The 24,143-nt window shown below is 45.1% G+C and overlaps 1 protein-coding gene across 3 annotated transcripts; it reads left to right on the top strand.

Annotated features, from left to right (window-relative positions):
- Positions 1 to 7,808: 7,808 nt before the first annotated feature.
- On the top strand, positions 7,809 to 23,540 carry CLNS1A (chloride nucleotide-sensitive channel 1A). 3 transcript variants are annotated; one of them, XR_014026453.1, is made up of 8 exons: positions 7,809 to 8,005; positions 10,257 to 10,393; positions 11,341 to 11,448; positions 13,492 to 13,602; positions 15,996 to 16,169; positions 18,652 to 18,724; positions 20,685 to 20,840; positions 22,849 to 23,540. XR_014026453.1 is itself a non-coding variant. In XM_081327874.1 (7 exons), exons 1-6 carry the CDS (start codon positions 7,887 to 7,889, stop codon positions 18,717 to 18,719), a joined length of 714 nt encoding a protein of 237 aa, XP_081184000.1. In that variant the 5' UTR covers positions 7,809 to 7,886; the 3' UTR covers positions 18,720 to 18,724; positions 22,849 to 23,540. The 3 variants fall into 3 exon arrangements, 2 of the variants coding, with proteins under 2 accessions (XP_081184000.1, XP_081183999.1); XM_081327874.1 differs by lacking the exon at positions 20,685 to 20,840 and having other exon boundaries at positions 11,344 to 11,448; XM_081327873.1 differs by lacking the exon at positions 20,685 to 20,840.
- Positions 23,541 to 24,143: the final 603 nt, after the last annotated feature.

Raw genomic sequence — 24,143 nt, 5'->3', positions numbered from 1 at the left:
TCAAAAGTGTCTATCCCCCCCCCAAATAAAAAAAACAAAGCTGGGAATTCTGGGAATTGAAGTCCAAACCTTAATGTTGCTGCGCTTGAAGAACATTGCTCTAACTTCATTCTGCAAATTTGAATTCTTCCTTTCTTCTCCTTAAAATGCGATCGTTATAACGAGAAAGAACAACCTCTCATTGGTCACAATTTAGAGGAATACAGTACTTTAATCAGTGTTTCTCTTATTCGACAATCTGGTCTGATAGCCCTGGGCTTTCCTACTAAAGGGAAGATTATAATCGCACAACCCTGGATGATTTGATTCTCACTTCTTGTTTTCAGTTCTCCTTAGGCTCCCAAGCAAAGTGAATTATTGGCATTTGAGTACAGGTAGTCCTCAACTTACAACAGTTAGTAGAGTGACCAGAGTTATGACATCAGTGAGAAAAATGACATGACCGATTTTCACATTTACAACCCGTCGCAGCATCCCCATGGTCACGTGCTCAAAATGCCGACATTTGGCAACTGGTTCCTATTTATGACCATCGCAGTATCCCGGGGAGGGTCCCTTGATCCCCCTTTGTGACCTTAGGACAAGCCAAGTCAATGGCGAAGCCAGACTCAGGTCACAAACCGGGTTACTAACTTCTCAACTGCAGCCATTCACTTAGCAGTTGTGGCAGGAAAGGTCGTAAAATGGGGCAAAATTCACTTAACAAATGTTTTTCACTTAACAAATTCCGGGCTCGATTGTCATAAGTCGAGGACTTGCCTGTATTTCAAGAAAAGCAGTAGAGTTTGTGTATCTCTGCCTTTCAGCCCACCACAGGAGTGTTTCTCAACCTCAACAGCTTGAAGATGATGTTAGTGTTAGATTCTAGGACGGGTAGGCAACCTTGGCCCTTTTATGACTTGTTGACTTCAACTCCCAGAATTCCTGAGCCAGCATGGGGAAACTGTGGCCCCTTCATGACTCGTGGACTTCAGCTCCCAGAATTCCTGAGCCAGTCTGAGAGAAACTTTGGCCCCTTCATGACTTGCTGACTTCAACTCCCAGAATTCCTGAGCCAGCATGGGGGGAAACTATGGCCCCTTCATGACTCGTGGACTTCAACTCCCAGAATTCCTCAGCCAGCATGGAGGAACTATGGCCCCTTCATGACTTGTGGACTTCGCAACTCCCAGAATTCCTCAGCCAGCATGGCTCAGCATAAAAACCTCTCCCTTTCTCCTCAGCATGGCTGGCTCAGGGATTCTGGGAGTTGAAGTCCACGAGTTATAAAAGAGCCAAGGTTGCCTACCACTGTTCTAGGAGGTTCTCAAAGGACAGAGAAGGTGACAGCTTTTCATTCGGACTCTTGTGAGTCCACAGTGAAATAACTGGGAAAATCCCATTGACAATGAAAATGAAATTAGGGTTAGGTGTCCTGGGAGTCAGGGCTGAAAAATGGTGTTACGGTTGGATTCCTGGGGGTTCTCAAAGGAAAGAGAACCTGACAGCTTTTCAATCAGACTCTTTTGTGGATCACAGTGAAATACCTGGGAAAATCTCATTGACAATGAAAATGAAATTAGGCTTAGGGTAAAGGTTAGGGTTAGGATTAAGTCGCTTTAGAGTCAGGGCTGAAAAATGATGTTAGCGTTAGATTCTAGGAGGCTCTCGAAGGAAAGAGAAGGTGATAGCTTCCTGACAGTGAGGACAATCAACCAGTGGAACAGCTTGCCACCAGAAATCATGGGTGCTTCATCACTGGAAATTTTTAAGAAGAGACTAGACAATCACCTGTCTGAGATGGTATAGGTTCTCTTGCTTGAGCAGGGGGCTGGACTAGAAGACCTCCAAGGTCCCTTCCAGATTCTATTCTATTCTATTCTATTCTATTCTATTCTATTCTATTCTATTCTATTCTATTCTATTCTATTCTATTCTATTCTTAATAAATAGTTCTCCTGCTTGAGCAGGGGGCTGGACTAGAAGACCTCCAAGGTCCCTTCCAGATTCTATTCTATTCTATTCTATTCTACTCTATTCTATTCTATTCTATTCTATTCTATTCTATTCTATTCTATTCTATTCTATTCTATTCTATTCTATTCTAAATAAATAGTTCTCCTGCTTGAGCAGGGGGCTGGACTAGAAGACCTCCAAGGTCCCTTCCAGATTCTATTCTATTCTATTCTATTCTATTCTATTCTATTCTATTCTGACTCTTGTGGGCCGCTGTGAAATAACTGGGATAATCCCACTGACAATGAAAACGAAACTAGAGCTAGGGTTAGGTCTCCTTGGAGTCGGGGCTGAAAAATGGTGTTACGGTTAGATTTCTAAGAGGTTCTCAAAGGAAACGGAAGGTGACAACTTTTCGTTCCGACTCTTTTATGGTCTGTGGTGAAATACATGGGAAAAACCCATCGACAAAAACTTGTGTGGACTTCAACTCCCAGAATTCCCCAGCCAACGAGCACAAGCATGAGGCAAAACTCACTTAACAACTATCTCCCTTAGCAACAGGAATTTTGGCCTCCGTTGCGGTTGTTAAATTGAGGACTACCTGTATTCTGTTATTCTGTAGACAGTGAAGTGTCTTGGGAGTAGGGGGACTGAGGTCCCGTTTTTAAAAAAAATTTTTTTGCAGTGTTAAAGAAATGACTCAATGGGGCAGAATAGTCCAGGATCAATAGGATGCAAAGAATATGACTTGAAGGCCACGTTCAACTGAGGTAAAATCTCATTTTCTGCTCGCTCATTTATCGGGGTCCTGTTAAAGTATTGGGATTTAACGGGCCACCTACAAGAAGAAAATGTTAGCCTCTCTTCTGGTAAGGTGATGTAAATTTTAATATGTATCCCAAAGGTGCTTTTTCATGAGGCAACTGAACTTCCTTGTTTTTCTCTGAAGATGTTTCGCTTCTCCTCCAAGAAGCTTCTTCAGCTCTGACTGGATGGTGGGGAATGGATTTATATTCCTTGCAGGCAGCTGGTCATTCGCCTCCTTTTAGAGGGTCGTTGAGGCCACTTGGAGGTTTATCTGTGTCCTCAGGGTCGCCTGAGTGGTGCAAATGGGTGTGGAGCCTACTTGGGACTGCGGAAAGGACGGTGTTATAGACTGGAGATTGATCGATCGATCACCCATTTGGACCACTCAGGTGACCCTGAGGACACAGATAGACCTCCAAGTGGCCTCAACGACTCTAAAAAAAGGCAAATGACCAGTTTTTCTGCAAGGAGTATAAATCCTTCCATTCCCCACCATCCAGTCAAAGCGGAAGAAGTTTCTTGGAGGAGAAGCGAAACATCTTCAGAGAAAAACAAAGTCCAGTTGCCTCCTGAAAAAGCACCTTTGGGACACATTAAAATTTGCATCACCTTACTGGAAGAGAGGCTAAGATTGTCTTCTTGCAGGTGGCCCATTAAATCCCAATACTTTCAACAGGACCCCGATAAATGAGTGCGCAGAAAATGAGAGGTTACGCCGGTTGAACGTGGCCTTCAGGTTTGCGGGCTTTATCAGTACAGAGAGTCCTCAACTTACAATGGTTTGTTTAGTGACCGAAGTTACAACAGCACTGAAAAGAGTGACTTATGGCCATGTTGCACACTTAAACAACCATTGCAGTATTCCCCATGGTCACGTGATCCAAATCCAGGTGCTTAGCAACGGATTCATATTTATGACGGTTCTATTGTCGCGGACTCATGTGATCCCCTTTTGCGACCTTCTGAGGAGCAAAGTCAATGGGGAAGCCAGATCCATTTAACAGTGACGTTACTCCCTTAACAGCTGCAGCGATTTACTTAACAACTTGTAGCAGGAAAGGTGGGCCAAAACTCACGTAACAAATGCCTCACTTAGCGACAGAAATTTTGGGCTCAATTGCGGTCGCTAAGTCGAGGACTACCTAAACAGCCGTTACTAAGCAGTGGCAGGAGGGAGGAAAGGAAAACACTCGGGTAGCACCGCTGAGCCTGTATAATAATGGCGCGTAACTTAACGTTTTTGAACTTTCTTACGCTCAGTTGATTCACTGTGCTCTCCGAAAGCTTCTCTTTAAGAATATTTCTTATGCCCGGCTCATAACGTTCACAACTTTAGGATCTGCTTTTCTTTCAATAAAAATGTGAACCGGTTACCTTTTGAAGGGTAACAAATTCTGGATTTTATCCTTGGGGTGTACACTTAACATTCCCAGGTCGGACAAGAAACTGTAAATAAATAAAAAATCTAATAAATAAATACATAACTCCTCCAGGATTGGATGTCTCATTCTAAAGCTGGTTGAGACTAATTAGGAAACCGACCTGCACTTTTCCATCTACAGGTGTGTGTTGTGTCCTGCCGCACCCTTCAAAAAAGCCAGAGCAGAATTTTCCTGTACTGCTCTCATAGGGGTGTTTCATGTTGTCTGTGGAGATTCTCCATCGTCCAGGTCAGGGTTGTCCCAAACATGCTTTTTCAGGAGGCAAATGGCCTTTCTCGTTTTTTCCTTTGAAGACATTTCACTTCTCATCCCAAGAAGCTTCTTCAGGTTCTGACTGAAGAACGGAAGGATTTATACTCCTTACAAACAGCCGGTCATTTGCATTCTTTTATGTTTCATAATGCTTTGGGGTTTTTGTTGTTTTGGTTTTTTTTGAAATGTATTCGAAGTGGAGGTTTGGAGAGAGAAACAGATAATTTTGGGAGAGCACTGGATGTCTCTTCATATTTGTACATAGTTTTCAGCTTGTTTTGTTTCCATATTTTGTCCCCCCCCATACCAGTCAATTCACTTGCATGGACCTTTTTTTTCCACTTAACCCGGAACATTCTAATTCTCTCAGCATTTAAAACTGGTTAACTGCAGTGGACTAACAGCTGGTGTTTTTAGCTTTGACTGTTTAAATACTGTATTCCTTGTAAATTGAAGTTTTAAAAAAATGTTAACGGCGGGTGCCAATATTTTTGTTAACGAAATGTTCAGTGTTGTCTCACTATGGTCTAGTCAGAACACTTAGTGTATATAATAAGCTGGGCCTGCAGCCTTTTTTTTTAATAAGCTCGGAGGCCCGATTGTGTAACTTTTTTTTCCTTCATAATGTTTTTGTTTATAATATCTACTGTCCTTTCATATGAATATGACATGTAAATTGTCATAATAAAAAGAAACATTTAAATAAGCTGATGCACCAAGTACCTATCAGAGAAAGACTTAAGAGTATCCTTTTAACTAATTTGACATCTTATCATAAAAGATTTGCAAACTTGCAGTCCTGAAGTTAGTACAGTTTTAAAATTAGCGGAAAGGGAAGGAATAGGATTATAAGAAGCACCGCAAACTTCACGTAGGCGTCAGGAAGGGCATTGGGCCAGTAAACGCACAGCTTCATCCAGTTGCAACTCTACCCTGAATTAAGGGATTACAAGGTCATAAAAAGAGAGTTTTATAGATAGACAGACAGACAGAGAGGACAGATAGATAAGGAAGATAGATCAGGGGCCTGGAGGCTAAAACATATGAAGAACAGTTGCAGGAATTGGGTATGTCTTGTTGTTTGTTGTTAGCTGCAAAGTCGTGTCCGACCCATCGCGACCCTATGGACAATGTTCCTCCAGGCCTTCCTGTCCTCTACCATCTTCTGGAGTCCATTTAAGCTCACGCCTACTGCTTCAGTGACTCCATCCAGCCACCTCATTCTCTGTCGTCCCCTTCTTCTCTTGCCCTCAATCTTTCCCAGCATTAGGCTCTTCTCCAGTGAGTCCTTCCTTCTCATTAGGTGGCCAAAGTATTTGAGTTTTAGCTTCAGGATCTGGCCTTCTAAAGAGCAGTCAGGGTTGATCTCCTCTAGGACTGACCGGTTTGATCGCCTTGCAATCCAAGGGACTCGCAGGAGTCTTCTCCAGCACCATAGCTCAAAGGCCTCAATTCTTTGGCGCTCAGCCTTTCTTATGGTCCAACTTTCACTGCCATACATTGCAACTGGGAAGACCATAGCCTTGACTATATGCACTTTTGTTGACAGGGTGATGTCTCTGCTTTTTAGTGTGCTGTCTAGATTTGTCATGGCTTTCCTCCCGAGGAGCAAGCGTCTTTTAATTTCTTGGCTACAGTCTCCATCTGCAGTGATCTTGGAGCCCAGGAAAATAAAATCTGTCACTACCTCCATTTCTTCCCCATCTATTTGCCAGGAATTGAGAGGGCCAGATGCCATGATCTTGGTTTTCTTAATGTTGAGTTTCAAGCCAACTTTTGCACTCTCCTCCTTCACCCGCAACAAGAGGCTCTTTAGTTCTTCTTCACTTTCTGCCATTAGAGTGGTATCATCTGCATATCTTAGGTTGTTGATATTTCTTCTGGCAATCTTAATTCCAATGTCTAGTACAGTGAAAAGAAGGACTAGGGGTGACATGATAGCAGTCTCCCAATATTTGAGGGGCTGCCACAAAGAATTGGGGGTCAACCTGTTCTCCAAAGCATGTGAAAGCAGGACAACAAACAACGGATGGATACTAATCAAGGAGAGAAGCAGTCTAGAACTAAGGAGAAACTTCCTGACAGAACAATTAACCAGTGGAACAACCTGCCTCCAGAAGTTGTGAATGCTCCAACACTGGAAGTTTTTAAGAAGAGATTGGATATCCATCTGTCTGAAATGGTAGCGTTTCCGGCCTGAGCAGGGGTTGGACTAGATGACCTCCAAGGTGCCTTCCAACTTTCTTATTATTGATCATTGCACAGTCAGCCAGATGTTCAGATTGGATTTGGCATTTTTGTCTACCTATCGAGTCCTTACCAAGGTAGATGTGGATGTTTGATGGTATTACAGATATTGTCGCAGGATGGAAGCAGTTCCTAGTAAGGCTGCCTTTTGCAATTGACTAATGGCGAATTTGTCAATGCCGATGATGGTGTTCAAGTGGTGCTCCAGCTGTTTTGGGATTGCACCCAAGGCGCCTATTACTATTGGCACTACCCTTGCTTGCCTTTGCCACAGTCTTTCTATTTCTATTTGTAGGTCTTTGTATTTTGTTATCTTCTCCAGTTCTTTCTCATCTATTCTGCTGTCTCCAGACACTACCACGTCCACTATCCAGACTTTTTTGTCTTTCTTATCAACAATTGTTAAATCCGGGGTGTTATGTGGCAGGTACTTGTCTGTTTGAATTCTGAAGTCCCAGAGCAATTTAACTTTTCTATGATTTTCTCTATTTTATGATCCCACCAGTTCTTGCTTACAGGCAAATGATATTTCTTGCAGATCTTCCAATGCTACTCACTTAACAATTGCAGCAATTCACTTAGCGACCGTGGCAAAATGGTCGTAAAACAGGGCAGCACTCACTTAACAAGTGTCTCACTTAGCAACATAAATTTGGGGCACAATGGTGGCCGTAAATTGAGAATCACCTGTATTAACCCCTTTACTTGGCCCTAAACCTACATCTGTCGGACGTCTTAAAAAAAAAATCAAGGCAAACGAATTGTGCCATTTGCAGAAATTGCAACCCTCCCCCCCACAAAAAAAAGTTTAAAGCCGATCTAAACACGGGGAAGCCCCAATTAAGTTTCGGTGCAAGCATCCCCACGAATTCTTATCCCCTCCTTTGGAAACACTAGCGTAAACGCGCCCAGTGTTTTGCAAAAAAAACCAAAAAACCAATTTGTAAATTTGGGGGATTTCAGCGCGGCTGCTGCCTGGCAGGCGAGCAGAAGATCACGTGACCCCGGCACAATGGCCGCCGGCGAGCGTCGCCTTCTCCGTCTCTATGGTGACGGCAGCCCTAGCCTAGGCGCGCGCCTGGCGCTTTCCCCCCCTCTATGGTGACGGCGAAAGGAAACGGCGGAACGTCTCGGGTCAGCCTGGCTGGTTGTACTTCCGGTCTCGGCGGCTTCCCGGCTCCTGTAGGCCTCGCGCTCGCTATGAGCTTCTTGAAGCGCATCCCGGAACCGAGCGAGGGGATCCGGCTGCGGCAACCCGATACGGAGGCCGTGCTCGGCGGACGCGGCCTGGGCACGGGCAGCCTGTACATCGCGGAGAGGTGAGGGCGTTTGGGCAGCCGAAGAGGCCTGCGGAACTCCCCGCCACTGGGAGGGCGGAGGAACACTCCGAAATCGGGCTTTTCGGAGGGACGGGAGGCCGGACCTGTGCATTTAATCTGCGTTCAGGCTTCTCCAACCTGGCGCCCTCCAGATGTGGCATCTGCAGCTCAGCATCTCCATCCTGCGGGGGTGGGGGGGGGAAAGGCGGGAATTCCCCGCCTACCGCAATATAACTGCAGTTTCAGTGAGTAATAATGGAGCTGAGGGGTCCCCGACTACTGTGGGGATCGCTAATTGCATTCATCAAATCATAATTGCAATAATCGGGTGACTTTGGGCCAGTTTCTCTCTCTCTCTCTCTCTCAGCCCTGCCCACCTGAAAGGGTTGTTGTTGTTGTGGGGAAAATAGGAGGAAGAAAGTACGTTGGGTAGGCTCTCTGCCTGCTTTGAGTTAATTTGTAAAAAAAAGGAGAAAAGAGTGAGAGACAGATGATAGGTAGGTAAGTAGAAATTTAGATTGATAGATATGTAGATAGATTGATAGGTATGTAGATTGATACATGATAGATGTGTAGATTGATAGATCATTGATCGATATGTATGATAGACATGTAGATAAATAATAGATATGTAGATAGATGATAGATATGTACCGGTAGATGGTAGATATGTAGATAGATGGTAGATATGTAGATTGATAGATGATTGATAGGTGTAGATTGATAGATGTGTAGATAGATGATTGATAGATATGTAGATAAATGATAGATATGTAGATAGATGATAGATATGTAGATTGATAGATGATTGATAGGTGTAGATTGATAGAGGTATAGATAGATGATAGATATGTAGATAGATATTTATATAGATGATTGATAGATATGTAGATTGATAGATGATTGATAGATGTGTAGATGATAGATATCTAGATAGATGATAAATATGCAAATAGATATGTAGATATTGATATGTAGATTGATAGATGATTGATAGATATGTAGATAGGATAAAAGGTAAAGGTAAACGTTCCCCCGCACACGCCTGCTAGTCGTTTCCGACTCTAGGGGCTGGTGCTCATCTCCGTTTCAAAGCCGAAGAGCCAGCGCTTGTCCGAGGACGTCTCCGTGGTCATGTGGCCGGCATGACTAGACGCCAAAGGCGCACGGAACACCGTTACCTTCCCACCGGAGTGGTCCCTATTTTTCTACTTGCATTTTTACGTGCTTTAGAACTGCTAGGTTGGCAGAAGCTGGGACGAGTAACAGGCTCTCACTCTGTTACGCGGCACTCGGGATTCGACCCGCCAAACTGCCAACCTTCTGATCGACAGGCTCAGCTTCCTAACCCACTGAACCACCGCGTCCCTTGTAGATAGGATACAGATACATAATAGGATACATAGGTAGAAGATAGATATGTAGAAAAATAGATGATAGATATATGGCTAGACAGACAGACAGAGAGACAGATATTTGAAGCTTATAATAGCCAAGCATGTGGCATTCTTACAGTTTAACCCAATATTGTTCAAACTTGGCAACAGTATGACACTTCAGTTCCCAGAATCTCCTGTACTGGCTGTATTGTCCACCTGTAAATGTCATTGAAGCACAGGTTGCTTCTGCCTTCAAGCTACAGTAGATAATGATGGCAATAACTGATCTCAGGATATATGTGGGAAAATGTGTAAACCCTTAAAGAGCTGTGTGTGAGATCCTAGCTGTTGGGCCACAACAATAGCAAAAATTGCCATCATGGTTATGGCTCATTCTGTTTTACATGGTTACAGTGTGTGATTTGAGGTAGTTTCTGGTGAATAACTTTATTTTATATTGGTTTGTTTGTATGTTTCTGAACCCAAAGTGGCGAATAAATCTTTTACAATTTTTATTTATTTGTATCCATCCTTCATTATTTTTTATAAATAACTCAAAATGGTGAACATATACAAACACAATTTCTTCCCTCCTATCTTTTCCACAACAACAACCCTGTGAGGTGGGCTGACCTGAAAGAGAGGGACAGGCCCAGCACTGAATCATTCTTCTGAGTAATCCTGACTGACACTCATTAGCATTTGTGTCTTGGCTCCAGGTTTTATTCCATAGCAGCTTTAAAAAAATAATCAAATATGTGACTGTCGTGGCTCACATAGATGTGAACTGTGATTTAAAAGGAGTTTGGGGTAAAATTCCGTTCTCGTCAATTCAGTTACAACTTATCTTTCTGTTTGCTTTGCGATTTTAGTCGTCTGTCATGGATAACAGATTCAGGCCTTGGATTCTCATTGGACTATCCCATCATAAGCTTACATGCCATCTCCAGGGACTTGAATGCATACCCGTGGGAACACTTGTATGTCATGGTGAATGCAAAGTTTGAAGGTAAGGTGGTCTAGTTAGCAGTAGCCCTTAGACTTATCGCTTCACAGCCCTTTCTAAGTGGTTTATAGAATCAGCATGTTTGCCCTCAACAATCTGGGTCCTCATTTTACCGACCTGGGAAGGATGAAAGGCTGAGTTAACCTTGAGTTGGTGAGTGTCGAACTCCCGGCTGTGGGCAGAATTAGCCTGCAATGCTGCATTCTAACCACTGCACGCACCTCCCTCCCTCCCTCCCTCCCTCCCTTCCTTCCTTCCTTCCTTCCTTCCTTCCTTCCTTCCTTCCTTCCTTCCTTCCTTCCTTCCTTCCCAATAGCTCTTAGACTTATATACTGCTTCACAATGCTTTACAGCCCCCTCTAAGCAGTTTACAGAGTCAGCCTATTTGCCCCAAACAATCTGGGTCCTCATTTTGCCAACCTCAGAAGGAGGGAAGGCTGAGTCCACCTTGACTGCAATATATAGCTTCCTGGGCTAGTGACACAAGTGGCATTTTGGACAGGGGGAACAGCTTCTTGTTGAAGACTTCTTCAGAGGTTGGGTGTTGATCATTTTGATTCTCATAAGTTGCTGAGCTTCCAGTGATCAAGCAGTGACTTTTTTCTAGTTCTTTATTCTCTTGAATTTCTCCCTCCCTCTTTTCTCTCTTTGCTCTTTCTTCCTCTCCCTTTCATTTTCTCTTCCTCTTTTTTCATTCCCCCCCCTTCTCTCCTCTTCTCTTTCTCTCTTTCTCTTGCCCTCCCTTCCTCCCTTTTTTTCTTTCGTTCCTTACATTAGAAACCAAAATTGTGTAGGCTACACCTAATTATTGGACTTTAGTTATTATCCCTGGCTATTAGCTTTGTTAGCTGGAAATAAGGGCGGGAGCTCCAAGGGGGTCCTACTTCTCTGGGGAAATGAGGCCGAAATGCCCGGTTCCTTAACATGCATCTTCATTTTTGATTTCTCAGCAGAAGAATCCAAAGAAAGTCCCGTGCCAGAGGAGGAAGAGGAGGAGAGTGACGACGAACTGGAGCCCATCTCAGAATTCCGATTTGTACCCAGCGACAAATCAGCATGTAAGTAGGAAAAAAGAGGAGAAAGTTGGAACACGCTACTTTGGGCACGGAGAACATATCCTGGGTGAGTTGAGAGAGGGAGTCAAGCCCATATCCATTCATCCGTTCATTCATTCATTCCATTCATTCAATCAATTCATTTCATTCCATTCATTTCCCACCTTTATTATTTTCACAAATAACTCAAGGCGGCAAACTTATCCCTGTACACCTTTCTCCTCCTATTTTCCCCACAACAACAACCCTGTGAGGTGAGATGGGCGGAAAGAGAGTCTGGCCCAAAGTCACCTACCGGTAGTTGACTTTCATGGCTAAGGCGGGATTAGAACTCACCGTCTCCTAGTGATTGGCCCAAAGTCGCCCAGCTGGCTTTCGTGCCTAAGATAGAACTAGAACTTAACCTTCTCTTGGTGTCTAGCCTGTTGCCTTACCGAGTAAACCAAATAGCTTGTGGTTTTTTTTTCAGAATAATGCTGGCACACATCTAACTGGCAAGCAAACGCTGTAATTCTGATATATCCCCCTCCTCCTTTTCCTCCTCGCAAACCCCCGCTCTCTTCTAGCACTGATGATGTTACCTAGTTAGGTAATGAAAGGTTTGCAAGAAATCAGCCAAAGTCAGAGAGCATGAAGAACTCCACAGTTGTCGTCGTTGTCGTCATCGTCCTCCTCCTCCTCCTCCTCCTCCTCCTCCTCCACAAACTCCACTCCCTTCTAGCACTGGTGATGTTACCTAGTTTGCGTCATGAAACATCTGCGAGAAAACCACCCAGCTCAGAGAGCACCAAGGACCCCACAGTCCTCCTCCTCCTCCTCCTCCTCCTCCTCCTCCTCCTCCTCCTCCTCCACAAACCCCATTCCCTTCTAGCACTGATGATGTTACCTAGTTGGGTCATGAAACGTCTGCAAGGAAACCACCCAGCTCAGAGAGCACCAAGGACCCCACAGTCCTCCTCCTCCTCCTCCTCCTCCTCCTCCTCCTCCACAAACCCCATTCCCTTCTAGCACTGATGATGTTACCTAGTTGGGTCATGAAACGTCTGCAAGGAAACCACCCAGCTCAGAGAGCACCAAGGACCCCACAGTCGTCGTCCTCCTCCTCCTCCTCCTCCTCCTCCTCCTCCTCTTCCTCCTCCTCCTCCACAAACTCCACTCCCTTCTAGGACTGGTGATGTTACCTAGTTTGGGTCATGAAACATCTGCGAGAAAACCACCCAGCTCAGAAAGCACCAAGGACCCCACAGTCCTCCTCCTCCTCCTCCTCCTCCTCCTCCTCCTCCTCCACAAACCCCATTCCCTTCTAGCACTGATGATGTTACCTAGTTGGGTCATGAAACGTCTGCAAGGAAACCACCCAGCTCAGAGAGCACCAAGGACCCCACAGTCGTCGTCCTCCTCCTCCTCCTCCTCCTCCTCCTCCTCCTCCTCCACAAACTCCACTCCCTTCTAGCACTGGTGATGTTACCTAGTTTGGGTCATGAAACATCTGTGAGAAAACTACCCAGCTCAGAGAGCACCAAGGACCCCACAGTCCTCCTCCTCCTCCTCCTCCACAAACTCCACTCCCTTCTAGCACTGATGATGTTACCTAGTTAGGGTCATGAAACGTCTGCAAGGAAACCACCCAGCTCAGAGAACACCTAGGACCCCACAGTCCTCCTCCTCCTCCTCCTCATGCTGCTGCTATTTTCTAGCACTGGTGATGTTACCTAGTTTGGGTCATGAAACATCTGCGAGAAAACCAAGCTCAGAGAGCACCAAGGACCCCACAGTCCTCCTCTTCCCCCCTCCCCTTCCCCCTCCTCCTCCTCCTGTTTTCTACCACTGGTGATGCTACCTAGTTTGGGCCATGAAACATCTGTGAGGAAACCACCCAGCTCAGAGAGCACGAAGGGCCCTTCCTTTCAACTCTTGAGCTACAAATATTCTCCTTTCTTCGTAAAACATCTTAAAAGTTGCCCCGTTTGAGAACCATTGCAGTCCATACCTTCCCGGAGCAGCCACCGATTGAGTCGATTTTGCTGTTGTGTTTTTTTCACCTAGTGGAGGCCATGTTCTCGGCCATGTGTGAATGCCAAGCCCTGCATCCCGACCCAGAAGACGAAGACTCGGATAGCAATTACGATGGCGACGAATATGACATCGAAGCTCACGGTAAGCGGGGCTTGGATTTGCACCATGTGCCGTAATTTCCCATTGACCTTGATCCAGGTTAGGACACATTAACTGGCAGTTTTGTATCTGTATTAAGAGTCTCCCCCCCAAAAAAAAAAGATTAATTGATTAATGATCATTTTAGTCTAACAGGTAGTCCTCGCTTAATGACTGCTCGCTTACTGACTGTTTGAAGTTACGGACCTTCCCAGAGCTCCTTATGACCTTCATAATAATACTAAAGTTGGAAGGGACCTTGGAGGTCATCTAGTCCAATCCCCCTGCTCAGGCAGGAAACCCTATATCGTTTCAGACAAATGGCTGTCCAATCTCTTCTTGAAAACTTCCAGTGTTGGAGCATTCACAGTTTCTGGAGGCAGGTAGTTCCACTGGTTAATTGTTCTCACTGTCAGGAAATTTCTCCTTCGTTCCAGATTGCTTCTCTCTTCTCTGTTTGAAAGTACCTTGTACCTTTGAACACACCCTTGTTCCTGGGGGTCATGTGATCATGTTGTGGGTCCTTGGCTTGCATTTATGGCCATTTGCCATGCCCTAAGGCACAGGTCGGCAACCCGCGGCTCCGGAGCCGCATGCGGCTATTTGAGCCGTCTCTTGCGGCTCCCAGTCGCCCGGTGCGCGCGGACCTCTTTGAATGGGCAGTGGTGCGCGCGCACCTCTCCAAATGGAGAGTGGCACCGCCCATTCCGAGAGGTGCGTGCGCACCTTTCCGAAGGGCGGAGGTGCGTGCGCACCTCTCCAAGCCGCCGCCGTCCCGTCCGGAGACCTGCCGCATTCGTCAAACATGGACGAACACGGCAGCTGTGCAAACGGGATGGCGGAGGTTTGGAGAGTGCGCGCGCACCTCTCCCAAGCCGCCGCCATCCCGTTTGCACAGTTGCCGCGTTCGTCCATGTTTGACGAACGCGGCAGGTCTCCGAACGGAACGGCGCACACCTCTCCAAAGGGGAGACCCATCGCCGCGCAGGTGCCTCCCATTTTGCGCATGCGCAAAATGTTTTATGCGCGTGAGTGGACGCACACGCGCGCCCTTTCTGCGGCTCCCAATTTTTTGTTTGTGTGATGGAACCGGTTCTGAGTGGCTCTTTTCCTTTTCCGGTTGCTGACCCCTGCCCTAAGGTCTTGTGACTTTGTGTTTGGGTGGGTTTTTTTTGTTTAGTTTGGTTTTACTCATTTCTGGTGTTTCTGGCAAACAACATCCGTTGGAAAAAACAGACTTTCTTAAGGACTGCCATGTTCACTTAATAACTGTTGCTTTTCCTCAAGGACTGCAGCTTGGGTGACTTATTGAAGTAATTCCGTGAAAAATAATAATCATAATCATAAAGTTGGAAAGGACCTTGGAGGTCATCTAGTCCAACCCCCTGCTCAGTGACGGAACCTTATACCATTTCAGACAAATGGCTGTCCAGTGTCTTCTTAAAAACCTCCAGTGTTGGAGCATTCACAGCTTCTGGAGGCAGGTTGTTCCACTGATTCATTTTTCTCACTGTCAGGAAGTTTCTCCTTAGTTCTAGTTGCTTCTCTCCTTGATGAGCTTCCACCCGTTGCTTCTTGTCCTGCCTTCAGGTCCTTTGGAGAATAGCTTGACTCCCTCTTCTTTGGGGCAGCCCCTGAGATACTGGAAGACTGCTTTCATGTCACCCCTCGCCCTTCTCTTCATTAAACTAGACATCTCCAATTCCAGCAACCGTACCTGATATGTTTTAGCCTCCAGCCCCCAAACATCTTTGTTGCTCTTCTCTGTACTCTTTCTAGAGTCTCGACATCTTTTTTACATCGTGGTGACCAAAACTGGATGCAGCATTCCAAGTGTGGCCTTACCAAGGCATTGTAAAGTGGTATTAACACTTCACGTGATCTTGATTCTATCCCTCCGTTAATGCAGCCTAGCACCGTGTTGGCTTTTTTGGCAGCTGCAGCACACGGCTGGCTCCTATTTAAGCGATTGTCCACTAGGACTCCAAGATCCTTCTCACAGTTGCTACAGGAGTAGTAGAGGAAGTCCTGGATTTACGACCACCATTAAGCCCCAAAATTTCCGTTGCTAAGTGGGACATTTGTTAAGTGGTTTTTGCCCCATTTTACTACCCACCTATTCTGCACCAATTTATGATCTTCCTTGCCACTTCCTTGTGAAGTGTATCAGTGCAGTTTTTAAATTAGGCACACGGTCGTTAAGTGAATTGGCTTCCCCCCCATTGACTTTATTCGTCAGAAGGTCGGAAAAGGGGATCACGCGACCCCGGGGATGCTGCGACCGTCCTAAAGAGGAGTCAGTTGCCCAGCGTCTGAATTTGGATCAGGTGACCAGACCCCCGTTGTGTTCTCTTTTAAGGCTAACATGCATTTTGCGTTTTATGTTCTTGGCACAGAAATTGGTCAAGGCGATATCCCCTCCTTCTACACGTACGAAGAAGGCTTGTCGCACTTAACGGCCGAGGGCCAAGCTACGTTGGAGAGGCTGGAGGGCATGCTGGCCCAGTCCATTAGCACCCAGTACCACATGGCTGGGGTGAGAATGGAAGATACTCCCGGGCAGTTCGAAGGTACGAATTCATCTCGCAGCTTTTCTTAACCCAGGTTGGAGTTATCTTAAGGGCAGTCTCCAGTCAGGCTTTAAGGCGGGGGTCTCCGGAGACCCCCGTGACTCGACTCTGCTCCTAAGTCCGCTGTCCCCTTCCTTGCTGTTTTGGATTGTACGCAGATTGGGTTTCTCAACCTTGGCAACTTAAAAGACTTCTGGATTTCAGCTCCCAGAATTCCCCCAGCCAAACTGGCTGGCTGAGGATTTCTGGGAGTTTGAAGACCACAAGTCTTCCAACTTTCTAAGTTTGGAGACTTGCTTTAAGAAGACAGAACTATCTATAGTTGGTGTCCCGTTCTCCAATTTGGCTGCACAGCTTTTTTATTTTTTAACAATAATAATAAAGATGGAAAGCGCCTTGGAGGTCATCTAGTTCAACCCCTGCTCAGGCAGGAAACCCTGTACCATTTCAGACAAGTGATTGTCCAGTCTCTTTTTAAAAACTTCCAGTGTTGGAGCATTCACAGCTTCTGGAGGCAGGTGGTTCCACTGATTAGAGGGATAGAATCAAGATCACGTGAAGTGTTAATACCACTTTACAAGGCCTTGGTAAGGCCACACTTGGAATGCTGCATCCAGTTTTGGTCACCACGATGTAAAAAAGACGTTGAGACTCTAGAAAGAGTGCAGAGAAGAGCAAGAAAGATGATCAAGGGACTGGAGGCTAAAACATATCAGGTACGGTTGCTGGAATTGGAGATGTCTAGTTTAATGAAGAGAAGGGCGAGGGGTGACATGAAAGCAGTCTTCCAGTATCTCAGGGGCTGCCCCAAAGAAGAGGGAGTCAAGCTATTCTCCAAAGGACTTGAAGGCAGGACAAGAAACAACGGATGGAAACTAGTCAAGGAGAGAAGCAACCTGGAACTGAGGAGAAACTTCCTGACAGTTAAAACAATTAACCAGGGGAACAACCTGCCTCCAGAAGCGGTGAATGCTCCAACACTGGAAGTTTTAAAAAAGAGACTGGACAGCCATTTGTCTGAAATGGTGTAGCGTTTCCTGCCTGAGCAGGGGGTTGGACTAGATGACCTCCAAGGTGGTTGTTGTTTCTTCTTCTTCTTCTTCTTCTTCTTCTTCTTCTTCTTCTTCTTCTTCTTCTTCTTCTTCTTCTTCTTCTTCTTCTTCTTCTTCTTCTTCTTCTTCTTCTTCTTCTTCTTCTTCTTCTTCTTCTTCTTCTTCTTCCTCTTCTTCCTCTTCTTCCTCTTCTTCCTCTTCTTCTTCTTCTTCTTCTTCTTCTTCCTCTTCCTCTTCCTCTTCCTCTTCTTCTTCTTCTTCTTTCTTCCTCCTCCTCCTCCTCCTCCCTCCTCCCTCCTCCCTTATTACCATCATCATCAAAGCATCTTCAAAAAAAAAAGTCCAGTTGCCTCCTGAAAAACACCTTTGGGGCAACCAGGACCTGGAGGACTGAGAACCTCCACAGATTAATTTTATGACCATTTTTTGTGGCGGTCTTTTAAAGCAAACACCATGGTGGTAAAATGAGCCTAGTCATTCCTTTGGCCGGGAAAAGAGTGGAGACTGGCAAAAAAAAAACCCATTGTCAATCACGGTCCCCTGACTGCAGAACACGGCAACCGTTGCTAAAAGGGAACTGGTTGCCGAATGACTGAAATGTAGTCATGTGGTGGCGGGGGAGGGGCGCGGTTGGAACTCTGCACCCAGGTCATAAGTACCTTTTGGGTCCATAGTAACTTTGAACCCTCACTAAGTAGCCGGTTGTTAAATGAGGATTAACAGTATAGGTAGACCTCAGCTTACGACCACAGTTGGAAGCCAAAATTTCCATTGCTAAGTGAGACGGTCGTGAAATGACTTTTGCCCCCGTTTTACGACCTTTCCTGCCGCAGTTGTTAAGTGATTCCTTGCAGTTATTAAGGTTGTTAAATGGATCCGGCTTCCCCCATTGACTTTCCTTGCCTGAGGGTCACATGACCCCCGGGACACTGCAACCGTCATAAATATGAGTCAGCTGCAAAGGGTCCGCATTTTGATCGCATGGACCACGGGGTAGGCAACCTTGGCTGTTTTATGACTCGTGAACTTCAACTCCCAGAATTCCTGAGCCAGCCATGCTGAGGGGAAAGAGAGAGGTTTCCAAGCTGAGCCATGCTGGCTGAGGAATTCTGGGAGTTGAAGTCCAGAAGTCATGAAGGGGCCATATTTCTCCCATGCTGGCTGAGGAATTCTGGGAGTTGAAGTCCGCAAGTCATGAAGGGGCCATATTTCCCCCATGCTGGCTGAGGAATTCTGGGAGTTGAAGTCCACAAGTCATAAAAGAGCCAAGGTTGCCTATCCCTGGCATAGACCGTGGGGATGTTGTGAACGGTCGTAGGTGTGAAAAAACTGTCCTAAGTCCCTTTTTTCAGTGCCATTGTAACTTCGAACGGTTGTTAAACCGACAGTCGTAAGTAGCGTCTCCAGTCTGTTGCTGTTTCTGCTTTCAGATGGAATGGAAGTCGATGCGGCACCAGTAGTAACGGGACAATTTGAGGATGCTGACGTTGATCACTAAGGAAGGTAGGACCAATGGCCACCTTGACACCCCTAGCTTTTCTCTCCTTTTGATTTCATCCCCTTTGAGCCTCCCAATGGAATGGAATGGAATAGAAAATATGGAATGGAATAGATAAAATGGAGTGGAATGGAAAATATGGAATGGAATGGATAAAATGGAATGGATAAAATGGAATGGAATGGAAAATATAGAATGGAATAGAATGAAATGGATGGAATGGAAAATATGGAATGGAATGGAAAATGTGGAATGGAATAGAAAATGTGGAATGGAATGGGAAATATGGAATGGAATAAAAAATATGGAATGGAATGGAAAATATGGAATGGAATAGATAAAATGGAATGGATAAAATGGAATGGAATGGAAAATATGGAATGGAGTAGAAAATATGGAATGGATAAAATGGAATGGAATGGAAAGAATGGAATGGAATAGAAAATATGAAATGGAATGGAAAATATGAAATGGAATAGAAAATATGGAATGGAAAGGAAAATATGGAATGGAATAAGAATAGACTTTTTTTTTAAATTCCATTTATATCCCGCCCTTCTCCGAAGACTCTGGAATAATTAGAATAGAATAGAATATGGAATATGGAATAATTAGAGTAGGGTAGTGTAAGGTAGGGTAGGGTAGACCTTGGAGGTCTTGTAGTCCAACCCCCTGCTTACGCAGGAAACCCTATAACATTTCAGACAATTTTGCTCGCTTTAACTCAGAGAATTGTCCAGGTTGTTAAAAAAAAACAACCCTCCCTCTGCTTTTTCAGTTGTTAAGTGAATCATTTGATTGCTAAGCGAATCCGGCTTCCCTTATTGACTTTGGTTGTCGGAAGCCACATTTGGCGATCTCATGACCCTGAGACAGGGCAACCGTCCTTAATACCAGGTGCCCGAATTTTGTTCACCCGACAGTGAAGGGTGCTGTGATGGTCATAAGTCACTTTGTAAGTGACTTTTTCCAGTGCCGTTACAACTTGAATGGTCACTAAGTGAGCCATTATAAGATGAGGACTACCTGTAATTTAGTTTAGTTTTTTTAAAAAACTTATTTTCGGAGTAGGCCTTCCCTCACCTCCGGCACCAACAGCGCTACCCAGTCAGTCCACTTCTTCTGGGGCCAAAGTTCTGCAGCTGCATTCGGGCCTGCATTTTGCAGTCAGGCCTTTCTGGAAGGCCTAAGCAGCCGAGTACCGAGCTATGGATTCAATCCATAGCTGCGTCCTTGGCTATAGAGTTCTTGCAGAACCGAGCTATGGATTGAACCCATAGCTCGATTCTCGGCTGCAGAGGCCTTCCTGTGAGTGAGTAATGCAGGCCTGGCTGCAGAAGAGGCCTCAGAAGAAGAAGTGGGCTGGCAAGGAGAGGCTGCAAAGTAAGTGGTTGCGGGGCGGGGTATGTGTCGTCTCAAAACTAGGGCTTATTTTTGGGATAGGGCTTATATTAGGTCCACCCTCAAAAATCAAGCTAGGGCTTATTGTTGGTATAGGCCAGGGGTAGGCAACCTTGGCTCTTTTATGACTCATGGACTTCAACTCCCAGAATTCCTGAGCCAACATGGGGGAACTATGGCCCCTTCATGACTTTTGGACTTCAACTCCCAGAATTCCTGAGCCAGTCTGAGAGAAACTTTGGCCGTTTCATAACTTGTGGACTTCAACTCCCAGAATTCCTGAGCCAGCATGGGGAAAATATGGCCTCTGCATGACTTGTGGACTTCAACTCCCAGAATTCCTGAGCCAGAGAAACTATGGCCCCTTCATGACTTGTGGACTTCAACTCCCAGAATTCCTGAGCCAGCATGGCTGGCTCAGGAATTCTGGGAGTTGAAGTCCATGAGTCATAAAAGAGCCAAGGTTGCCTACCCCTGGTGTAGGCCTTACTTTCGGGGAAACACGGTAACTTGTAGTCATCCCACTGTTAGTCAAAGATTAAAAGTAAAGGTTTTCCTGTCTAGTCGTGTCTGACTCTAGGAGGCGCTGCTCATCTCCGTTTCCTAGCCGAGGGAGCCAGCGTTGTCCCAAGACACTTTCCTGATGGCTCTGCAGTTAATACTCGGCCTACGACCACAATTGAGCCCGACATTTCTCTTGCTCAGGAAAACATTGGTTGAGTGAGTTTTGCCTCCATTTTACCACCTTCCTTGTCACGGTCGCTAAGTGAAACCACTGCACTTATTAAGTTAGTCCCACGGTTGTTACGTGAATCTGGCTTCTCTCATTGACTTTGCTGGTCAGAAGGTCACAGATGCAGACCGCGTGACACACCCCCCCCCCCCGAAAAGGCACTGCAACCGTCATAAATACGAGTCAGTTGCCAAGCGTCTGAATTTTGATCAGCTGACCTTTGGAGATGCTGCAACGGTGAAAAATCATTGTTAGTCCCTTTTTTTCCAGTGCCCTTGTAACTTTCAACGGTCACTTAAATGAACAGGACAAGCCGTGTGCCAAAGGCGCAGTTATTTTCCCACCGGTGGTACCTCTTAATCTACTTGCATTTGTAGGCTTTCGAACTGCTAGCTTTTAACGCTGTGAGTTTTCCAAAGCCTATTGGTGAGAAAAATAATTTTATTAATATCTGTTTATATCTGCTGAAGCCCCAATTGGAGAATAATAATCAAGTGTATCGATCCAGTGAAGGCCTTACGCCTGCTGTAGAAATTACATGAAACCCACGCTGTGGCCTTTTTGCACCACCGTGTGCTTTTGCAAATTTGCGTATTCCTTTATATATTTAGAATAGGAAACTTGAATGTATGGGGAAATTAAATTTTTAAATTTTTTAAATTTTAATTCCATTTATATCCCGCCCTTCTCCGAAGACTCAGGGCGGCTTACAAGCTTAGCAGTAGCCTTCATTCTATGTATATGCCTGCTTAGTAGGGCTTTCACACACACTCCAAGCGGCATTATTACAAAGTCAGCTTAATTGCCCCCAACAATCTGGGTCCTCATTTTACCTACCTCGGAAGGATGGAAGGCTGAGTCAACCTTGAGCCTGGTGGGATGCGAACCTGCATTAATTGCAGGCAGCTGGTGTTACTTAAGGAGGCATTAGCCCACTGCTCCACCAAGGCTCTAATTAAGAAACTGCTTTTGCAATGGCATATAAGCTTCACAACGACATGTGTTAATAACAGTAATGTGGGAAGATTTGGTCAGAAGAAAAAACAAAGGAACTGATTTAGCGATTGTTAAAATCTCAGAAATAATAATAATAAATAATAATTATAATAATGATGATGTTGGAAGGGACCTTGGAGGTCATCTAGTCCAACCCCCTGCTCAGGCAGGAAACCCTATACCATTTCAGACAAATGGTTCTCCAGTCTCTTAAAAACTTCCAGTGTTGGGGCATTTACAGCTTCTGGACGCAGGTTGTTCCACTGGTTAATTGTTCCAACTGTCAGGAAGTTTCTCCTTAGTTCTAGGTTGCTTCTCTCCTTGGTTAGTTTCCATCCGTTGCTTCTTGTCCTGCCTTCAGGCGCTTTGGAGAATAGACCCCCTCTTCTTTGTGGCAGCCCCTCAAATATTGGAACACTGCTATCCTGTCACCCCTCGCCCTTCTCTTCATTAAACTAGACATCTCCAATTCCAGCAACCGTTCCTGATATGTTTTGGCCTCCAGTCCCCTAATCACCTTTGTTGCTCTTCTCTGCACACTTTCTAGAGTCTCAACATCTTTTTTACACCGTGGTGACCAAAACTGGATGCAGCATTCCAAGTGTGGCCTTACCAAGGCCTTGTAAAGTGGTATTAACACTTCACGTGATCTTGATTCTCTCCCTCCGTTAACGCAGCCTAGCACTGTGTTGGCTTTTTTGGCAGCTGCCGCACACGGCTGGCTCCTATTTAAGCGATTGTCCACTAGGACACTTGTTTTGTGTTCCAAAATTCAATAAACCTCTGGGTCCTAATAGGAGACTTTTTGTGGTGTGCTGTTTCTTTGCCTTTAACGAGTTTTTTCCCCTGACATACTTGAAAACCAGTGTGAAAAAAGTGTCAGATCACTGGTGTTGGATCGGCGCGTCATGCTATCAGGCTATGTTCTTTTTAATCTTGTTTCCTGTTTCGTTTTGTTTCCCCCCCCCCCCCTAAAATGCAGCTTCTTCTGTCTTTCAGATTCTCTTGGGCATCTTCCAGGACTGAACAAGCTTACAAGAATGACCACGGTTCCTCTATTAAGACCTCAAAATGAAGACTGTAAATGGTTTTGTAGCTGTGCTTATAAAACATGAGTTGACTTTTTTTCATACGCATACATGCAACACACACGCACGCAGGGGCAATTATATCTTGGCTCTGATTGGAGAATTAAATACGGCTTACAGGCCTTTACATGATATACTAAAGCAGGGATGTCCAACTTCAGCGACATTTAAGACTTATGGACTTCAACTTTGGGGATTGAAGTCCCAAAGTCTTAAAATTCTGCGAGCTGAAAGTCCACAAACCTTAGTTGCCAAGGTTGGACACCCTGGTACTAGAGGAATAAAATTGTAACTTAGAACAGAATTCTTCCTGGATCGTTCCCATACGTTTCGTGTTTGTTTGACTGCAGCCAGGTTCACACAACAAGAATTGTCATGCTAGCAGTATGCTAGAGGAGCTAGCGCAACGACAGAGGTGCATAGTCAAGGAAATGGTGGAAACCCTGCGAAGAATTGACTTCGTCTCTCTTGAGAATCTTGTATTACGTTTCTAAGGGCCCATTTTGGCCCCGAGCAGATGGTTCTGCGCTACAGATAAATCTTGTTATTTCTGCTATTCGTACAGATGAAGTGGTTCAATAAAGATAATTTTTGTACCTTTAACAGCTGAGCTGCTTATTGTTGGGAACTTTTCCAGTTTATTGTTCTGTCTAAAACCTACCAGTATTCATGCTGATGTGTGAATAGGGAAACCTTGTGAATTCCTGTAGTAATTAATAATAATAACAATAACAATAACAATAACAATAATAATAATAATAATAATAATAATAATAATAATAATAATAATAATATAAAGTTGGAAGGGACCTTGGAGATCATCTAGTCCAACCCCCTGCTCAGGCAGGAAACCCTATAGCATTTCAGACAAATGGCTGTCCAGTCTCCTCTAATGGTAAAGATAGTCCTTGACTTAAGTCATGACAGTTATAAAGTGAGTTGCCACAGGACTAGACCCGTTTGTACAACCTTCCTTGCCACCGTTGTTAAATGAATCACTGCAGTTGAATGCTCCAACACTGGAAGTTTTTAAGAAGAGACTGGACAGCCATTTGTCTGAAATGGTATAGGGTTTCCTACCTGAGCAGGGGGTTGGACTAGATGACCTCCAAGGTCCCTTCCAACTTTACTATTACGATTATGAGCATTTACGGACAAAAGCCAATAGTAGTTAAGTTGGCAACATGGTGGTTAAGTGAAGCTGGC

This window comes from Vipera berus, assembly GCF_964194415.1.
Source record: "Vipera berus genome assembly, chromosome: 4".
NCBI classification, from domain to species: domain Eukaryota; kingdom Metazoa; phylum Chordata; class Lepidosauria; order Squamata; family Viperidae; genus Vipera; species Vipera berus.
The sequence above is the reverse complement of the archived record's forward strand: the minus strand, read 5'-3'. Positions and strand labels throughout refer to the sequence as shown.